Here is an 18,416-nt window from a genome sequence, read left to right as displayed (position 1 = left end):
TGAACACAGGCCACTCGATTCACAACATTACAGCTTGAATGTTTAGCTTATTTTATTAAACAGAACTGTTAAGCACAATATTGATAGAAACATCAACACAGAAAATTGCACACATTTGTTGGGATTATGCCGGAAGGGATTGGAAGCTTCTAACTTCTTCTGTTCATGAGTTATGAATTATTTTGCGCTGGGTTCACGGGAGTTTTTTCACCAGGAATTGTTATTTTTCTCCTGCCAATTTGATATAAATCAGGGCATCACACACACCGGCATGCCTCGTAATTATGTGAAAAATTGGTTGTGGGAGTGAGTTCCAGAGGAGGGGGGGGTGGGCAGCGATGGAGAAGTCTCCCCAGGTTCGGTGCTTGGTTCCTGGGGAGAGAGGCAGGAAGTTGGCCTCTGAAGAACCAACAGAAGGGTCATTATAGGAAGTCGTACAAAATGTAAATTAAATAAATCAGAAAAAGTCACGTTATGGGAGCTCGTAAAAATATGAGTTATAAAAAGTACGTGTATATTATGTCATTAAGTATCTTATAATCAAATATAAAAGGTAACAGTATAATATATACAAAGTAGTAATAGTATAGTGTCATACAAAGGTAATGAAGTATAGTATATAATATAGAGTCAAAACAAATAATGATGTCATATGTAATACAAAGAGTCATCGTGAAGTAAATCGTGAAAAGTCAAAGATTTAAGTTAAAAAGCCGTATTATAGCATTTTATAAAACATTACTAAAAGTGACACAAACACACACACACACACACACACACACACACACACACACACACACACACACACACACACACACACACACGCATACATACACACACACACACACACACACACACACACACACACACACACACGCATACATACACACACACACACACACACACACACACACACACACACACACGCATACATACACACACACACACACACACACACACACACACACACACACACACACGCATACATACACACACACACACACACACACACACACACACACGCATACATACACACACACACACACACACACACACACACACACACACATACACACACACACACACACACACACACACACACACAGGCAGGCAGGCAAAGACAGGAAGTACATCAATGTTAAATAAAGAGACGCGCGTGTGTGGTGGGGACATTATGTATTCACTGCACACACAGCAGGGGGGGGGGGTTAACAGGGTCTCCGGGAAGAGGAGGAGACAGTCTGACGTCAGAGCTTTATTACATCTGGACGCGTGTGTGTGTGTGTGTGTGTGTGTGTGCGTGTGCGTGCGTGCGCGCGCGTGCGCGTGTCTCTACCAGAGTGTAGGAATACTCTGTTATAGTAAAAGTCCTGCATTCAAAATGTTCCTCAAGTGAAAGTAGAAAAGTATTCTCATCAAAATATAGTGAAAGACAGTAAAAGTAGTCGTTGTGCAGATTGGTCCATTTCAGAATAATAGATATGATATGTTTTATAATGATTGATCATGAAAGTGTTCTCAAAGCTGGTAAAGGTGCAGCTAGTTTGAATGACTTTGTATACTGCAGGGTAGCTGGTGGATTTACTCCAGGTGGAACTAAAGTCTGATTTAACACTTGATTAGATTTACCATCATTCATCCACATCTGAGAAGTAACTAAAGGGATTAAATACATGTAGGGGAGTAGAAGTACACCATGTACCTCTGAACTGTAGAGGAGTAGAAGTACACAGTAGCTTAAAAATACTCAAGTTAAGTACAAGTACCTCTAAATTGAGTAAAGACACTTGGTTATCTCCTCATGTATTGCCCCTCCCCTCCCTCTGAAGCTTTAAGACTCTCCTCCGGCCGTGCGTTAGGGAGCCAATCCTCAGGGAGCTCGTGCCATGGCTCCATCTCCCCGCACGCTGTGCCACTAAAGCGGACTCTCTTTACGCGCGGACGGATGGAGATGGAGAGCTCCAGCCTGCTGTCGGGCCTCGCTCACTTCCTCTCGGACACTTTGTGGCGCGCGGCTGGGTCTCCAGAGGCTCCCCGCGGTGCCATCATGGTCCCTGAAGGCAGCAGCAGCGCTTCAGAGGCGGACTTCATGGCCTCGCGACCCCAGGACTTGGAGATTCCCGCCTTCTGGGACTCCCCGCTGAGCCACGGCATCAACGTGTTCGTGGGTCTCGTGCTGTGCTTCACCATGCTGGGTCTGGGCTGCACGGTGGATGTGAGCGCGCTGGGGGAGCAGGTGCGGAGGCCCGTGGGGGTCCTGCTTGCCATCATCTGCCAGTTCGTCATCATGCCGCTCGTGGCCTTCCTGCTCGCGCTCGCCTTCTCTCTGGATGACGTCGCGGCCATGGCGGTGCTGATCTGCGGCTGCTGCCCGGGCGGGAACCTGTCCAACATCCTGTCGCTGCTCATGCACGGGGACATGAACCTCAGGTAGGAAGTCATCAAGAAACACAACTTTTTAAGAGTTTATAAGAGAACCTGTAAATGTGTGCGTAAACCGGCAAATGACGCACGGACATCCCGGGCACTTGGAGAGCTTTACGCACGGCTCTTATGTTTATTTTTAATTTATTTTAATGGTTTATTTGGCAGGGACAATGCACATTAATGAACACTTAAAACATGAAATGTGCCAGGTGTAATAATGCCGGGTTTAGCTTTGAGCTACTTTCCATCCGCAATCCCTCACGTGAAGAAAATGACATTTACAAACACAGCAGTACAAATACATAACATGCAAGAGTAAGAGCAGAATACCCAAGTATTAGGACATGGTAATACAATATAGCAGCATCGATACATGCAGTGCGAGAGAGCTGTTAAAGTGCACATCTCCTTGAAGCCTCTGAAATAATTATTTTAATGGAATTGAATAAACAGAGAATTCAAATGTATTCAGTATTTCCTGTATAGTATTATTTAGATACAGATGTATTTTCAGTTTGTATAAATTCGCTGTTAATGTTAATCTTTAATTGTAATATGTTGTATCTCTTCTCAATATTAAGTCTGACTCATATATATTTATATACTTGGTCACAACATTTAGCTTATTTTATGTATTTTCTTTGACATGTATTTCACTTCTCCTTCACATTAGTCTTGCTGCGCTATTTTATTCTACTCGGTTTCTTCTTGCACTTGTTTCAATGTGTTGGATTGTTTTGGTGTCTTATTTATAAACAGTATATATATAACATTGTTGGAGGAGCCTGGGACTTAGCTGCTGTGCACGTGATGGTAAGGCCTTTGCATCTTGAATCCCTGTCTCTTGTGTTAACCCCTGCTCCCCGTGTCTCTCAGCATCATCATGACCATCTCCTCCACGCTGCTGGCTCTGGTTCTGATGCCGCTGTGCCTCTGGGTCTACAGCCGGGCCTGGATCAACACCCCGGTGGTGAACCTGATGCCCTTTGGAGCCATCATCCTGACCCTGTGCAGCACCCTGATCCCCATCGGGCTGGGGGTGCTGCTGCGGTACCGTAACTCCCGCGTGGCAGACATCGTGTTGAAGGTAAATGTGTTCGAAGTTACTTACAAATTACATTTCGTGTCATTTTGACTTTCCTGTCAGTTTTCTGTGCGTAAAAGCGCACTGCGTAATTTCTGTGCCGGTCACGGAGGAGGGGGGGTTAGTGACGTCAGAGCCCCTCCCTCTCACATAAGAGACATAAGGGACACTCCCATCAGTGACAGGCAGTGACGTCAGCAGCAGCTCCACCCTGTTTCAGAAGTCACTTTCAATAAAACATCAGATGAGATCCTATTTCATTTCAGATGGAGGAATACAGGCCATCACTGTAAAGGTTCATCAAATCAAGATTCAAGATTCAAGGCTTCTATTAGTGATACGTGCATGACAGGGTGATATGACGAGGAGAGGTGGGGTCACAGGTCACAGGTCACAGGTCACACAGAATGCCATATCTATAAAAAGAAATGGGCTGACTCCTGAACCTTTCTATCAAGAATTCAAACACTATATATATCAGCACTATTCAAAACATTAGGAATACAGTGAGGTCATCAATTCAGGTGAGACCCTACAGGTGAGACCCTACAGGTGAGACCCTACAGGTGAGACCCTTCAGGTGAGACCCTTCAGGTGTGACCCTACAGGTGAGACCCTTCAGGTGAGACCCTACAGGTGTGACCCTATAGGTGAGACCCTACAGGTGAGACCCTACAGGTGAGACCCTATAGGTGAGACCCTACAGGTGAGACCCTACAGGTGTGACCCTATAGGTGAGACCCTACAGGTGAGACCCTTCAGGTGAGACCCTTCAGGTGTGACCCTACAGGTGAGACCCTTCAGGTGAGACCCTATAGGTGAGACCCTACAGGTGAGACCCTTCAGGTGAGACCCTATAGGTGAGACCCTATAGGTGAGACCCTTCAGGTGAGACCCTTCAGGTGAGACCCTACAGGTGAGACCCTATAGGTGAGACCCTTCAGGTGTGACCCTACAGGTGAGACCCTACAGGTGAGACCCTACAGGTGAGACCCTTCAGGTGAGACCCTTCAGGTGTGACCCTACAGGTGAGACCCTTCAGGTGAGACCCTTCAGGTGAGACCCTTCAGGTGTGACCCTTCAGGTGAGACCCTATAGGTGAGACCCTATAAGTGAGACCCTACAGGTGAGACCCTATAGGTGAGACCCTACAGGTGAGACCCTATAGGTGTGACCCTACAGGTGAGACCCTATAGGTGAGACCCTACAGGTGAGACCCTACAGGTGAGACCCTATAGGATATTCATCTTCTTTCACGTCTTCTTTCAGACTAGAGGAAAGTAAACATCTTAATTGATGTGTAAATGTTTCTTTCAGTTTCTCTGTCTGCGGAGAAACTCTCAGACGGTTAGCGTCACATATCGCCTCATTTGCATATTTTTGTGATTTGTCAGAAAAGCATTGTTAATGTGGTGAAGGGGAAAGTGTCATGGTGATATCTGGAAGTGAGATATGTGTCAGGTTCACCTGTAGAGTCTCTGCTCCTGTCCGTCTGTGGTTTGATCGGGAAGTCAAAAATATATTTACTAAACATGATGTGGTTACGTCAGGGTCATTTGAGGGGGTTCCTGTCTCACAGAGACTCAGTGATAAGTGGAGCAGCTTTCTTTGAATATTAAGAATACAAGTGAAGTAATAATAATTATAATATTAATCAATTAAGAAAAGTGTGCCTTCCTAAGACGTCAGAATAAACTCTAAAAAAGTGATTTATTAGAAAAATTGATCAGATATTTCTTGGAGGCAGCCGTGCTTTGACCTTTTGACCTTTTGACCTTTTGACCTTGGAACGGTTTCACAAAACCCTTGAATAATACGTTGGACGTAGTTAGACTGTATGATGGAGGAGGGGTCCGCAGCTCTCTGGGGAAGGGGCTGGAGACAGAGATAAGAGTCTAAGGCTTTAATAGTTGAAATGTGAAGATCAGAGCGGTGCAGGGATGTCCAGTTTCGGTGTTGGTCCCTGAAGGCAGCATCTCCCTGGTCCAATGGGATTACTCCGTGTGATTTGGGATCATTGGATTTTGACGTCAGACATATCTGTAGGTCTCCCACCCCCATGTATATATCTGCAGGTCTCCCCCCCCATGTATATATCTGCAGGTCTCCCCCCCCCCCCCATGTATATATCTGCAGGTCTCCCCCCCATGTATATATCTGCAGGTCTCCCCCCCCCCCATGTATATATCTGCAGGTCTCCCCCCCCCATGTATATATCTGCAGGTCTCCCCCCCATGTATATATCTGCAGGTCTCCCCCCCCCCCCATGTATATATCTGCAGGTCTCCCCCCCCCATGTATATATCTGCAGGTCTCCCCCCCCCCCCCATGTATATATCTGCAGGTCTCCCCCCCCCCATGTATATATCTGCAGGTCTCCCCCCCCCCCATTGTATATATCTGCAGGTCTCCCCCCCCCCCATGTATATATCTGCAGGTCTCCCCCCCCCCCCATGTATATATCTGCAGGTCTCCCCCCCCCCCCCATGTATATATCTGCAGGTCTCCCCCCCCCCCCCATGTATATATCTGCATGGTGAGAAAAGCACTATAAAAATCCAATTCATTATTATTACGTTCCCAGGTCTCCCTCTGGTCCCTCCTGCTGTATATTAACCCCCCCTCCTCTCTCTCTCTCCCCCCAGGTCTCCCTCTGGTCCCTCCTCCTGTATTAACCCCCCCTCCTCTCTCTCTCTCCCCCCAGGTCTCCCTCTGGTCCCTCCTGCTGTATATTAACCCCCCCTCCTCTCTCTCTCTCCCCCCAGGTCTCCCTCTGGTCCCTCCTGCTGTATTAACCCCCCCTCCTCTCTCTCTCTCCCCCCAGGTCTCCCTCTGGTCCCTCCTGCTGTATATTAACCCCCCCTCCTCTCTCTCTCTCCCCCCAGGTCTCCCTCTGGTCCCTCCTGCTGTATTAACCCCCCCTCCTCTCTCTCTCTCCCCCCAGGTCTCCCTCTGGTCCCTCCTGCTGTATATTAACCCCCCCTCCTCTCTCTCTCTCCCCCCAGGTCTCCCTCTGGTCCCTCCTGCTGTATTAACCCCCCCTCCTCTCTCTCTCTCCCCCCAGGTCTCCCTCTGGTCCCTCCTCCTGTATTAACCCCCCCCCTCCTCTCTCTCTCCCCCCAGGTCTCCCTCTGGTCCCTCCTGCTGTATTAACCCCCCCTCCTCTCTCTCTCTCCCCCCAGGTCTCCCTCTGGTCCCTCCTGCTGTATTAACCCCCCCCCTCCTCTCTCTCTCTCCCCCCAGGTCTCCCTCTGGTCCCTCCTGCTGTATATTAACCCCCCCTCCTCTCTCTCTCTCCCCCCAGGTCTCCCTCTGGTCCCTCCTGCTGTATTAACCCCCCCCCTCCTCTCTCTCTCTCCCCCCAGGTCTCCCTCTGGTCCCTCCTGCTGTATATTAACCCCCCCTCCTCTCTCTCTCTCCCCCCAGGTCTCCCTCTGGTCCCTCCTGCTGTATTAACCCCCCCTCCTCTCTCTCTCTCTCTCTCTCCCTCCAGGTCTCCCTCTGGTTTCTCCTGCTGTATTAACCCCCCCTCCTCTCTCTCTCTCTCTCTCTCCCTCCAGGTCTCCCTCTGGTCCCTCCTGCTGTATTAACCCCCCCTCCTCTCTCTCTCTCCCCCCAGGTCTCCCTCTGGTTTCTCCTGCTGTATTAACCCCCCCTCCTCTCTCTCTCTCTCTCTCCCTCCAGGTCTCCCTCTGGTCCCTCCTGCTGTATTACCCCCCCCTCCTCTCTCTCCCCCCAGGTCTCCCTCTGGTCCCTCCTGCTGTATTAACCCCCCCTCCTCCTCTCTCTCCCCCCAGGTCTCCCTCTGGTCCCTCCTGCTGTATATTAACCCCCCCCTCCTCTCTCTCTCTCTCTCTCCCCCCAGGTCTCCCTCTGGTCCCTCCTGGTGACCCTCCTGCTGCTCCTCCTGCTGACGGGGGCCCTGCTGGGTCCTGGCCTGCTGTCCTCCCTCCCCCCCTCGGTGTACGTGGTGGCTCTCCTCATGCCTCTCTGTGGGTACGCTGCAGGTTACGGTCTGGCCGTCCTCTTCGACCTGCCGCCCGCCAGCCGCCGCTCCGTTTCCCTGGAGACGGGATGCCAGAACGTGCAGCTGTGCACCGCCATCTTGAAACTGGCCTTCCCCCCGCAGCTGATGGGAGGGATGTACATGTTCCCGCTCCTCTACGCTCTGTTCCAGGCGGCCGAGGCGGGGGTCTTCATCCTGGCGTACAGGGTGTACCGGAGGAAGGTGTTGCACAAAGACGAGCCAGCAGGGGGGGGGCAGGATATCAGCTATCAGAGGTTTGAAGATGACGACGAGGAGTTTGAGTCTTCGTACGGAGCCGTGACCTCCAGTGACCCCAACACCATCACTCTGGACCCCTGCCCGCCCCACCCCACCCCCGTGTGATGGAGTCTGTCTGCAGATCAGAGAGTCTGATTGTGACCCTGGAAATGATGAGACCCCAAAGTGTTATGAATGAGGACATTTGTAGGATAAGAAATAGAAGTTTTGTTTCTGCTAAAACTTTACAATCGACCCAAAATGCATCAAAACAGCAAACTGAGACTCATCGGCCATTTTCTAGCTGCTGTCGGCAGATTGGGACAGTGATGGAGTGGTGCTGGAGGTTATGGAGGACGCTGAGTTCAGCTCTGACATTTGTAGGAAAGAGAATTGTAGTTTTAGAATCCCCTAAAACTTTAGAATCGACCCAAAATGCATCAAAATCAGCCCACAGACGGATATGGCCAGTTTTATGTTAGAAATGTAGAGTCTCCAGAACATAGAAACTGCCGGAATCTAACCTGCATAATTAGCATCAATTAGCATATGCAGACAATAGCTAGACAATTACTTGACAGATGTGGACCGTGCTGGAGGTTATTGAGGACGCTGAGTTCAGCTCTGACATTTTCAGGATCAAAAATGTCAGTTTTAACCAGAAGGTGAACATATTTTCACTCTCTGTGGACTGACTTTGACTAATTCTGTGTCGAGGGGACTAAGGAATGCCTTTTCTGATCCTAAAACCGTCAGAAATGGACTCAGCATCTCCAATAACCTCCAAAGCCGCTCCAACATGGACCAAATCTTCCAAAACCTTTTTGACACTAATGTCTGCATACGGTAGTTAACGTCACTTATGCTAATTGTGTAAATGTCCCAGCAGGTTAGCATCCGGCAGCTTCTATGTGATGCAGACCCTTACTACACATTTCTATGATAAAACTCTGGGGTCTCAACATGTCCCGGTTCACAAAGCTGGAAGTAGACCACCAGGACACTTTATTCACTTAGTGTCTGAGGATGGAGCTGCAGCTGGAGACCATCACTCCTTCATCTGCAGGTTGTTTAAGATGCGTCTCAGAGTCTCAAGAGTCCACGGTGTCCAGAGTCCAAAGATATTCACTTTAATAAGAAACAGAGAAACTTTAGAGACATTTCTGCAGAACTTTATTTCATAGTTTATTATTATTTACTGTAGTTGCAGCTCTGTCTAAAGATGCTCGCTGCCTTCCATCCTCTCACCTCCAGTCTGTGAACGTGACATCAAAGCAAACAGCATTAGTGCTTTAAATCTGTGTGTGTGTGTGTGTGTGTGTGTGTGTGTGTGTGTGTGTGTGTGTGTGTGTGTGTGTGTGTGTGTGTGTGTGTGTGTGTATGTGTGTGTGTGTGTGTGTGTGTGTGTGTTGGAGTTGTAGGAGTGCCATAAAAGAAAATCTGTAGGAAATATAAAGACAAATAAAACAAAAACAAAAGTAAACAAAGATGAAATCTATGGTATTTTGTTTTGCAAAATATAAAGAAAGATATGTTAATATTTATTTAAATATTTGCTGTCATTTATTTTGTATTATTATGCAAAATAATAATTAAATATAAAAGGGGCAGAAATGATTTAATACAATTATATTAAAACGATTTAAATATATAAACAAAATGAATTAAATTGTATGCAATAAATAAATAAATATATATTTATAAAATATAGAAATATATTAACAAATAAATGCTGTTTATATTTTGTTATTTTATTTTCCTGTTCATTACAGATTGTTTCCTCTGACTCCATTGTGTGTGTGTGTGTGTGTGTGTGTGTGTGTGTGTGTGTGTGTGTGTGTGTGTGTGTGTGTGTGTGTGTGTCTAAGCTCCATGAATCTGAACAGATGTATAATAAGTGTATATATGATAATAATAATAATGATAAAGCTGTACCTGTGATAATAAAGGTGAGTGTTACCTGGTCACGTGTCTGCTCACCTGCTTTAACACACTTAGTCAGTCTCCAGGTTTATTATTATATTATCATAATTATAATCTCTAAAACGTTTTAACTGAAGTTTAATGTGTAATATAAATAGTCACCTGGTCACGTGCTGCTGCTCACCTGCTGCTCATTAGCGCTGATGGAGGGCGCGCCTCTACATACACCCCCCGTGTGCTCCCTGCGGCCTGACAGCATGGCTTACTACGAGGAGCACGCGGACACCTACCTGCACGCGGACACCTACCTGCACCCCCCCAGGTACCGAAAGTACAAGAGCTTTCTCGCGCACTATGGAGACGCCGCGGACGCCTTCAACAACCAGCAACGCGCGCAGCTGCGGGCCCTCCTCGCGCAGATCAACCCCTCTCTGGCCCCGCGCCTCCGGAGGTTCAACACGCGGGACGCGGCCGTACAGGTAAACCCGCGCCGGGACGCCGCGGTACAGTGTGGGATCGGCACGCGCACCCTGGCACGCACGGGGGACGCCGGGGTCGCCGGGGTGAGGTACCCGCGCACTCTCGCTGTTTACTCCCCCGTGGCCTTCAGGAGCGTCACGTGCTTCCTGGAGGAGGAGGGGGGGGAACCGGAGGAGAGAACCGGAGAACCTCGAAAGAAAACCAGAACCAAAGATCCAGAGGGAGGGAAGGAGGAGCACGAGGAGCAGCAGGAGGCGAAGGGCAAGGCGCGCGTGAAGTTCCAGGTGAGTGTCGTCAGGTGTGGGGAAAGACTCAAAAGTAGCGAAGGATGACCCACAAGTACCTAAACTTATTAAAAACAAAACCAAGTTATCGTCTTAAATCTGGTTTCAATAAAACACCTGTACCTGAACACGGCATGAGAATCCTCTGGCACAGGAATCTGCTTTGGGTTAATAACTGTGTGTGTGTGCGTGTGCGTGTGTGTGTGTCGCAGTTCCTGGAGCAGAAGTACGGGTACTACCACTGCAGAGAGTGTAACCTGCGGTGGGAGAGCGCCTATGTGTGGTGCGTTCAGGGAACCAGCAAGGTGAGGAAAACAGAACAATTTGTATGTAAAATGCAGTCAAACTGATTACATCTGAAGCCTGGGGAGATAGATTTAAATGTATCTGTTGATTATTTCCTAAAATCCTGGTTTGTTTTGTAAAAAGACCATCTCAGAGCAGTAGCGCATAGGCAGAAATGTACTTTAGGGTGGGCCTGTAAAAAATAGGGTGGGCCAGGTTTTTCTTCTGCGCATCAGAAGCTAACAACAATCCCTGCCGGTACCGGTGGCAGATTACTTTTAGAATACTTTTGGAATACTTTCTTTCCCCATAACAGATGGGTATTTTTTGGTGAACAGAAGACACGTATTTTACTGTTTTAATGGCTTATCAAGAACTCAAACACAACATCTTGGTGTCATTCTGGACAGCTCCCTCTCATCTGCACCCCACATAAAAATCATCACCCGGACTGCATTCTTTGTACTGTCTTAAAACCTTTCCTTGGAATATGTTATGAATTGTAAGGTGTCCTTGGGTGCTTTGAAAGGCGCCCCTAAATAGAATGAATTATTATTTATTATCTGAAACGAAGTAATAACTTTTAAAACTGTTTCCAGTCACTTGCCCCATGCTTTCAGCAGCAGCAGGCCATTCACTTTGATTTTATCCCGTTATGAAATGTCATTATTTCAACAATAAAGAAATGCTACATAAACGTTATCTTGCACATTTTATCTAACCATCTCCGTTTCTAACTTTCAATATATTTTAAAAGAGATCTCTCTCTCTCATCTGCGTGCGGGGGCGGGGCCTCACAGACACGCTGCATCTCTCTCTCTCTGGCTCACAGACATGCTGCAGCGCTGTGCAGTGTGCACACAGTTCTGCCGGTAATGAATATTACATTTTGTGAGGAAACTTTTCCACCCATAATTCCAATAAGTATTCCAAAATGTATTCACTTCAGGTTTACGAAAGTAACTGTAATCAGATTACTCGTTTAACAAATGTAAAGCCAGCTGAATACACTTAATTTTTGTATTCTGATTACCTAACATGTATTCCGTTACAACCCAACCCTGTGTATATCTCTCCGGACTGTCCACCGGCAGATGAAAAACACCCGCCTCTTCCAAGGGACGAGGGAACCGTGCGGCAGTTTCCCTTAACATTTTGTTTTCTTCTGACAGCCCAGCAGCAGGAGAGGTGGGGAGAGGGAGACGTTTGGGAGAGGGAGGCGGGGCTATTTCATCGTTATCAGAAAATCGCTTCAGAGGATAAAACACATACAACATTAATTAAACTCGATATTTGTTCACGTGAATTTCACTTTGAATTCTTGGATGTTCTCAATGGGTGAATGCATTTTTTTATAATAATAATAATATATATATATATATATTTTTAAATGACACCGAAGCTTTCTCAGGGTGGGCCAATGAGTAAACTGGGTGGGACTGGGCCCACCCTGCCCCTATGGTGGCTATGCCACTGTCTCAGAGTCCACGGTGATGTGTTCAAATGTCCAAAGATATTCACTTTAAAGCTCTCCTGTCATGCAAAATGCACTTCCTGATGTCTTCTCTACATCACCATGTGTCCCTGGTGTGTCAGGAGCAGTGTTGGGCAAGTTACTTTTAAAAAGTAACTAGTTATAGTTACTGCTCTCAAAAAAGTAACTAGTTACTTTATTAGTTACTCAATTATAAAAGTAACTAGTAATACGTTACTTCACTTTAAAAATAATAACAATAAAAATACAAGTTTTTTTTTTTTTTTTTTTCTCTGAAGGCAACAGACTCGACCGTTGCGATGGGCAGCATGTCCTCAACAACATACCTGGCAACCAATCTATTTAGTTGACTCTTTCTGTCCTGCACACAGTTTACATTTTACCGTAAGCTTTTTTGCGTCCTTTATCCCCCCAAATTGAAAATAGAGGTTATATTTCCAAGTTGCAAATGCGCTGCTGCTCTCGCTAATACTTGCATCTGCCATTGTGTGTGTGTGCTGGTGGTGAGCGTTGCTGTGTGTGTGTGTGTTAGCATTAGCGAGTTTTCGTGTATTTTCCCCATAAGGCAAGACCCGCCCAACTCTGTCTCTGATTGGCTTACCCTGAAATGTCACCCCGCGTTAACCAATCATCACTCCTCTCTGGTTACTTTCACTTTTCCATGGTGCTGTGGGAGGACATCACTGTATTCGCCTGTAAGTCATATCCGCAGGGAGATTCGGTTCAGTTCCATCACATAATGTAACGCAGTAACGCACCCATTTAAATCACAGTAACTATAACGGCGTTACTTAGTGGGAATAGGTAACTATTAACGCCATTAGTTACTGTGGCTGTGAGGGAGTGTGGTCGTCTTTCAACCAGAAGGTTGTGGGTTCGATCCCAGCCCATGCAGTCAACATGTCGATGTATCCTTGGGCAAGATACTTAACCCTGAGTGGCTCCCGATGGCCAACGGTGTGTGAATGTGTGTGAATGTTAGGTCCTATAGAGTAAGGTACACTGCTCTATATGAATGGGTGAATGACATGTAGTATGTAAAGCGCTTTGAGGGGTCTTAAAGACTGGATAAAGCGCTATACAAGTACAGTCCATTTACCATTTACGGCAAAAAAGTGGTTGCGTTACAGTAACGCGTTCACTGTCCCAACACTGGTCAGGAATAGGGATGGGTATCGTTAGGATTTTATCGATACCGATACTGCTTATCGATACCGGTATTTTTCGATACTCTTATTGATACTTTTCAATAATTTGGTGCTCAAAATTATAGACATGATGACAAGATGTGAAGATTAAACAGTCATTTTATTGTTATTTATTTTATTATTTAATGTAACTTGTTCAATGTCATACCAAGCAGGTATGAGTGTGTTTGACAGTGTGTCTTTGGAAGGGGGGCGGTAATTAGGGGCAGTTCATAAATCCATGTAAACAACGAGATGCTGCGTGCGCACCTCCGGTCGGCTAACCATTATATTGCGTTTATTATTTATAATTGTTATGATGGATTATCAGTAATAATTTTAAAGTTACACAGAGACATTGGATTAACCGTTGTTATGCCCTTGACATAAAATGACGTAGAAAAGATCGCATTTGCCAGTTATGTGCTAAAGTAGCCGTTTTGCTAAGTGTTGATTTAGACTTGGTGTTGGACTTCTGTTCCGTGTAGGTCAAATGGTTCATATCGTCTGTTAGCTGAGTTTTTCCCGTTAAGTGGGTATGCATCATTAATAGCTTGTTAAATGTTAAGAAGCCTTGAGACGCTGTTTCTAGCAAGATGTTGCGTCTGCCCCCGGGAGTCTCTCAGTAATAAGAGCGCTGTTGGGAGAGATGACGAGTGGCATTCACAGTGGCCAATCAGAGTGGTACTCAAACCAGATACGTCACACGGGATGAGGGTTCCCAACCAACCAGAATTGTTTAAACTAAGGAAGTAGCGTAATTCATATACCGATAGCAGCACCGTTTGTCCAGCGGCTTAACAGTATACCAATACTGTCCAATCAGGTACCGGTACTGACTTGGTACCGGTTCTCGTTACCCATCCCTAGTCAGGAGACTCACAAAGTGATGTCTTCTCTACGTCACCATGTGTCCCCGGTGTGTCACCATGTGTCCCCGGTGTGTGTCCATGTGTCTCCGGTGTGTCCCTGGTGTGTCAGGAGACTCTCAAAGTGTCAGGAAATAAACCCCTCTCTCTTCTCCTCCGTACCCACGTTTCTAAAAACGGGGGAACAACGGAGCTGATCCAGATTTGCTGCGTCATGACCACATTACTAAAATGTGGGCCGGCTTTATCCCCACGGGCCAATCAGAAAGGTTGCTGTCAGAAACAATGAGACGTGTTCTGGAAGTAATATGGTCTGTGTACATTAGCATGCTAACACTCAGAGCTAACCTGTACTGGAGAGAGTGTGTGTGAAGAAGCAGGAAATCAAAAGGAAGTCACCTTGTGGTAAACCTGAGAGAGAAAGAGTTTGAGCTCCATCCTGTTTCAGAGAGAATCCTTGATGTGGTTTGGAACATGATGTGGAGTTTCATCACGGCAGCTACTGACCCAGAGTCAGATCTTTAGTAACAGCTGGAAGAGAGGGGTTTGAGGCTACAATGATCTGTTTGGGGTTTGGAACAGAACAGTTATTTTTGTGTTTATATCTGAGACTTGTAATATATGCCTAAAAATAGTATAATAGGAGACCTCTATATGAAACCGATCAGAGGAACAGACACTGCGTCTCTCTCTCCCTGATCCCTGCAGCTCTTCTGTTTTCTATAATTGTTGATTAATTTAAAATGCTTTTTTATTTCTAGGTTTATTTCAAACAGTTCTGCAGAAAATGCCAGAAGTCCTTCAACCCGTACCGAGTCGAGGACATCACGTGTCACGTAAGCTCTCTTCTTCTCTCTGTTAATTAAAGCTCTCTCTGGTCCTCCAATTCACTCAAAGTCAACTTTATTGTCAATCTTTCAGTTTGTGAGATCGAAACACCGTTTCCCACAATCCTGAATACAAAAACAAATATATAAAATAATATATATAAACACAATCAACAGACACATTTATACATGTGCACACATTAAGACATATAAATAAAAGCACAACAATCAAAATATACAAAATAACAGTCACTTCAATATCTTTGAGAAACTCTTCTTCTTCTCTGGTGTTTTCTGGTCCTCCACTGAACTCTTCTTCTCTGTTAATGAAAGCTCTTTCTGGTCCGCCACTGACTTCTTTTTCTCTTTTTTTTTTTTTTTGGTAATACATATCATCAGTCATGCACCGTTTGCCCAAACACAGGCCGTTTCTCAATCTCGAGGATGCTGGCTTGGTAGTCGCATACTTCCAAGTCACTTCCTTCAGAAACTAAACAAGTATGCTTCCAAGGAAAACGAAGAAGAATGGAACAGGCTAACAAGTGTGCCACTCTCTCTAACGGTTTCAACATAAACTGTACCGAAAATAAATACGTCACGATGTCTATCTAATTATGAACTTGCTTTAACACATTTTTGGTGATAACAAAGTAACATATTTAACAACACATGTTCTACGCCACTACATACTTACATTTAAATGTGTGCTGCGTCGATTCAGCCATTCTCCGCAAGGTTTTTTTTAATTGGTCCGTGCGCAAAGCATTGTGGGAATTTTAAGGACGCGAAGTCTACCCATGTGCAGCCTCGAAATTTCCCCCAAACCAAGGATGCGGCCTCGGTGGAATTCCAAGTATGCTGGACATTGGAACAGTCCTGCTGCGCCACTTGATCACGTAGCATCCTTGACATATTGGCTTGGAAGCCAGTTTCCTCGAGGTTGAGAAACGGCCACAGACTCACATACTCACAATGGACACCTGCTGCACAACCCGCATGGCCAACATTTAAAAGAGTATTACGGACTTCTTCTGGTGTGTTTCCTGGTCCTCCACTGACCTCTTAACCTTCTCTTCTTCTTCTGTGGTGTTTGCAGACGTGCAACAAGGCGCGCTGCTGCTGCTCGGAGACACAGCGCCACGTGGACCCGAAGCGTCCGCACCGCCAGGATCTGTGCGGGCGCTGCAGAGGGAAGCGTCTGTCCTGCGAGAGCACCTTCAGCTTCAAGTACATCCTGTAGCTCACCTGTGACCCCCCTCTGACCCCCCCACCACTTCCTGTCAGCCCTCCCCAGCCACTGTATCTGCAGCGATGGCATTTTTGGATGCAGAACATTAATTAGACGTTTCAAACTTTATTTAATGCCTTGTTTTGTGTTTGATATTAACGGTAAGCGTTACAGTTGCTATTGTAATAAACGGCTACCTGCACTCTGCTGTGTGTGTGTGTTCGCTTTCATCACTGAGAGCAGATTTTATTTAAATGACAGCTGGGAATGGAAACACAAATACTATTAGAGCAGCAAATATAATTCAATAGCATTGAACAGGAATATCTTTAAATGCTGTTTCAGCCAAGAATCTGGAGCTTTAGGTCTTTACATTTTGGGCATCTTATTGGCCTTCTGAAAGTGCTAGAAATAAATGGTAGAAGCGACTTTTCAAAGCTACAGGTCACATTACGCTCAGAAGTACTCGGATATTGAACTTGATTCAAAGTAGAAGTATTCAGATCTTGTACTTGAGTAGAAGTACTCAGATCTTGTACTTGAGTAGAAGTACTCAGATCTTGTACTTGAGTAGAAGTACTCAGATCTTGTACTTGAGTAGAAGTACTCAGGTCTTGTACTTGAGTAAAAGTAGAAGTACTCGGGTCTTGTACTTGAAGCCACACCCTGTACCACACAGCATTCCACACTCAACACTCGTCGATCAGAGCGCATTTTCTCATCCGCCTCACGGAGCGTGGAAAGTGAGGGGCAGGCCTGCCTCTCTTCCGTCGGCATGGAGAGGAGGTTTACCTGTGCACCTGTGCAGCTGTGGGAGGTTTTTTCCCCGGGAAGTCGCGGAGAGACGGAGCGGCTGCACGTTGTTGCTCGGGCTGGGGCCTCCTTTTCCACCTGTCCAGTTGTGCTGTGGCGGGGACCTGCTTCCACTTGTCGTGTCTGTCCTGGCGAGATTTTGCCCCGGGGACGTAACGGAGAGACCGGAGCGGCTTCGCGTTCGGGCTGCGGCCTGCTTTACACCTGCTGTAGCGGAGGCCTGTATCCAGTGGTGTAGTGGGGATTTTTTTACTGGGTGGACGGGGGGGTGGGTGGACGGGTGACACTCGCGCTCAACGGGGGGGGGGGGGGGGGCTTGGGGGACCTCTGTGTCGCCTGTCAGCACAACTTACATGATGCCGTTTAGACAATATAATAATAAAGGGCGGTGCCGGCTGTCCGATCCGGCCTTTCTGCGCGACTATCACTCAAATGCGGGAAATAGTCTCAATGTGTGGGACGCGGGACAAATAATAAAAATGCTGTGTGTGCAGTCCCGCACAGTGCGGGACACCTGGTCACACACACGCTTCAAATCAAGTTGCATAAATGCTTGAGCTACGTTTTTATTATAATTGCTGTGAAATCTGCCTATTATGTTTTCGTCATTAATACAACAAACACACACTTGCAACTGATAACACTGGCAATGATTTTAGATGTATTAGACTATTAACAAAATAAATCATGCTTCAAATAAGTGGGGGTACGGCGTACCCCCGCGTCCAACGCCCACTACACCACTGCCTGTATCCACCTGCTCCACCTGTCGTGCTCTACGGTGCCGAGGAGGTTTTACCACGGGGGACATCCCGGAGAGACCAGAGCGCCTCTACGTTTCGGGCTGGACCTGCTTCGCCTATCCTGCTGTGCTGAGGAGGTTCTGCACCGGGGATATATAGAGACCGGCGTGCCTCCACGTTTCGGGCCTGATTGCGCGCCTATCCGGATGCTGTGCTGGTCTGGGAAAATGGCCCCTATCGTGATTCTGCGATGCCTGTTAGCTATTTTGGACAATGAGAAGTTCTTTCGTCATCCTGACAAGTCGACTGGACTCAGGTCTGTTCTACCGCCCGCAGTGGACATCCCCTTTAAAGGTTCGGATGTGTTACACAAACAATTACTGGTTGCCTTGTCACAGACATTCAGTTCGACAAATGTTTGTCTTTCTCACCTGCCTGCTCAACCCAGTCTCATGGCATTTCGTGTTCACCAACACGATTTTTAATCTATTGATTTGTGTTTTTTCT

At 46.6% G+C, this 18,416-nt stretch overlaps 2 protein-coding genes across 3 annotated transcripts; both read left to right on the top strand.

Annotated features, from left to right (window-relative positions):
• The first annotated feature begins 1,966 nt into the window (after positions 1 to 1,966).
• On the top strand, positions 1,967 to 9,330 carry slc10a4 (solute carrier family 10 member 4). The gene is made up of 3 exons (XM_079643803.1): positions 1,967 to 2,430; positions 3,304 to 3,514; positions 7,377 to 9,330. Exons 1-3 carry the CDS (start codon positions 2,048 to 2,050, stop codon positions 7,899 to 7,901), a joined length of 1,119 nt encoding a protein of 372 aa, XP_079499929.1. The 5' UTR covers positions 1,967 to 2,047; the 3' UTR covers positions 7,902 to 9,330.
• A 556-nt stretch (positions 9,331 to 9,886) lies between these two features.
• On the top strand, positions 9,887 to 16,555 carry zar1 (zygote arrest 1). Of its 2 annotated transcripts, XM_079694704.1 has the most exons (4): positions 9,887 to 10,462; positions 10,675 to 10,767; positions 15,060 to 15,134; positions 16,222 to 16,555. In XM_079694704.1, the coding sequence occupies exons 1-4, from the start codon at positions 9,902 to 9,904 to the stop codon at positions 16,363 to 16,365; spliced, it is 873 nt and encodes a 290-aa protein (XP_079550830.1). In that variant the 5' UTR covers positions 9,887 to 9,901; the 3' UTR covers positions 16,366 to 16,555. The 2 variants fall into 2 exon arrangements, with proteins under 2 accessions (XP_079550830.1, XP_079550831.1); XM_079694705.1 differs by lacking the exon at positions 10,675 to 10,767.
• The last annotated feature ends 1,861 nt before the right edge of the window (positions 16,556 to 18,416 follow it).

Source organism: Notothenia rossii (assembly GCF_949606895.1).
Source record: "Notothenia rossii genome assembly, chromosome: 1".
In the NCBI taxonomy this organism is placed as follows: Eukaryota; Metazoa; Chordata; class Actinopteri; order Perciformes; family Nototheniidae; genus Notothenia; species Notothenia rossii.
The sequence above is the reverse complement of the archived record's forward strand: the minus strand, read 5'-3'. Positions and strand labels throughout refer to the sequence as shown.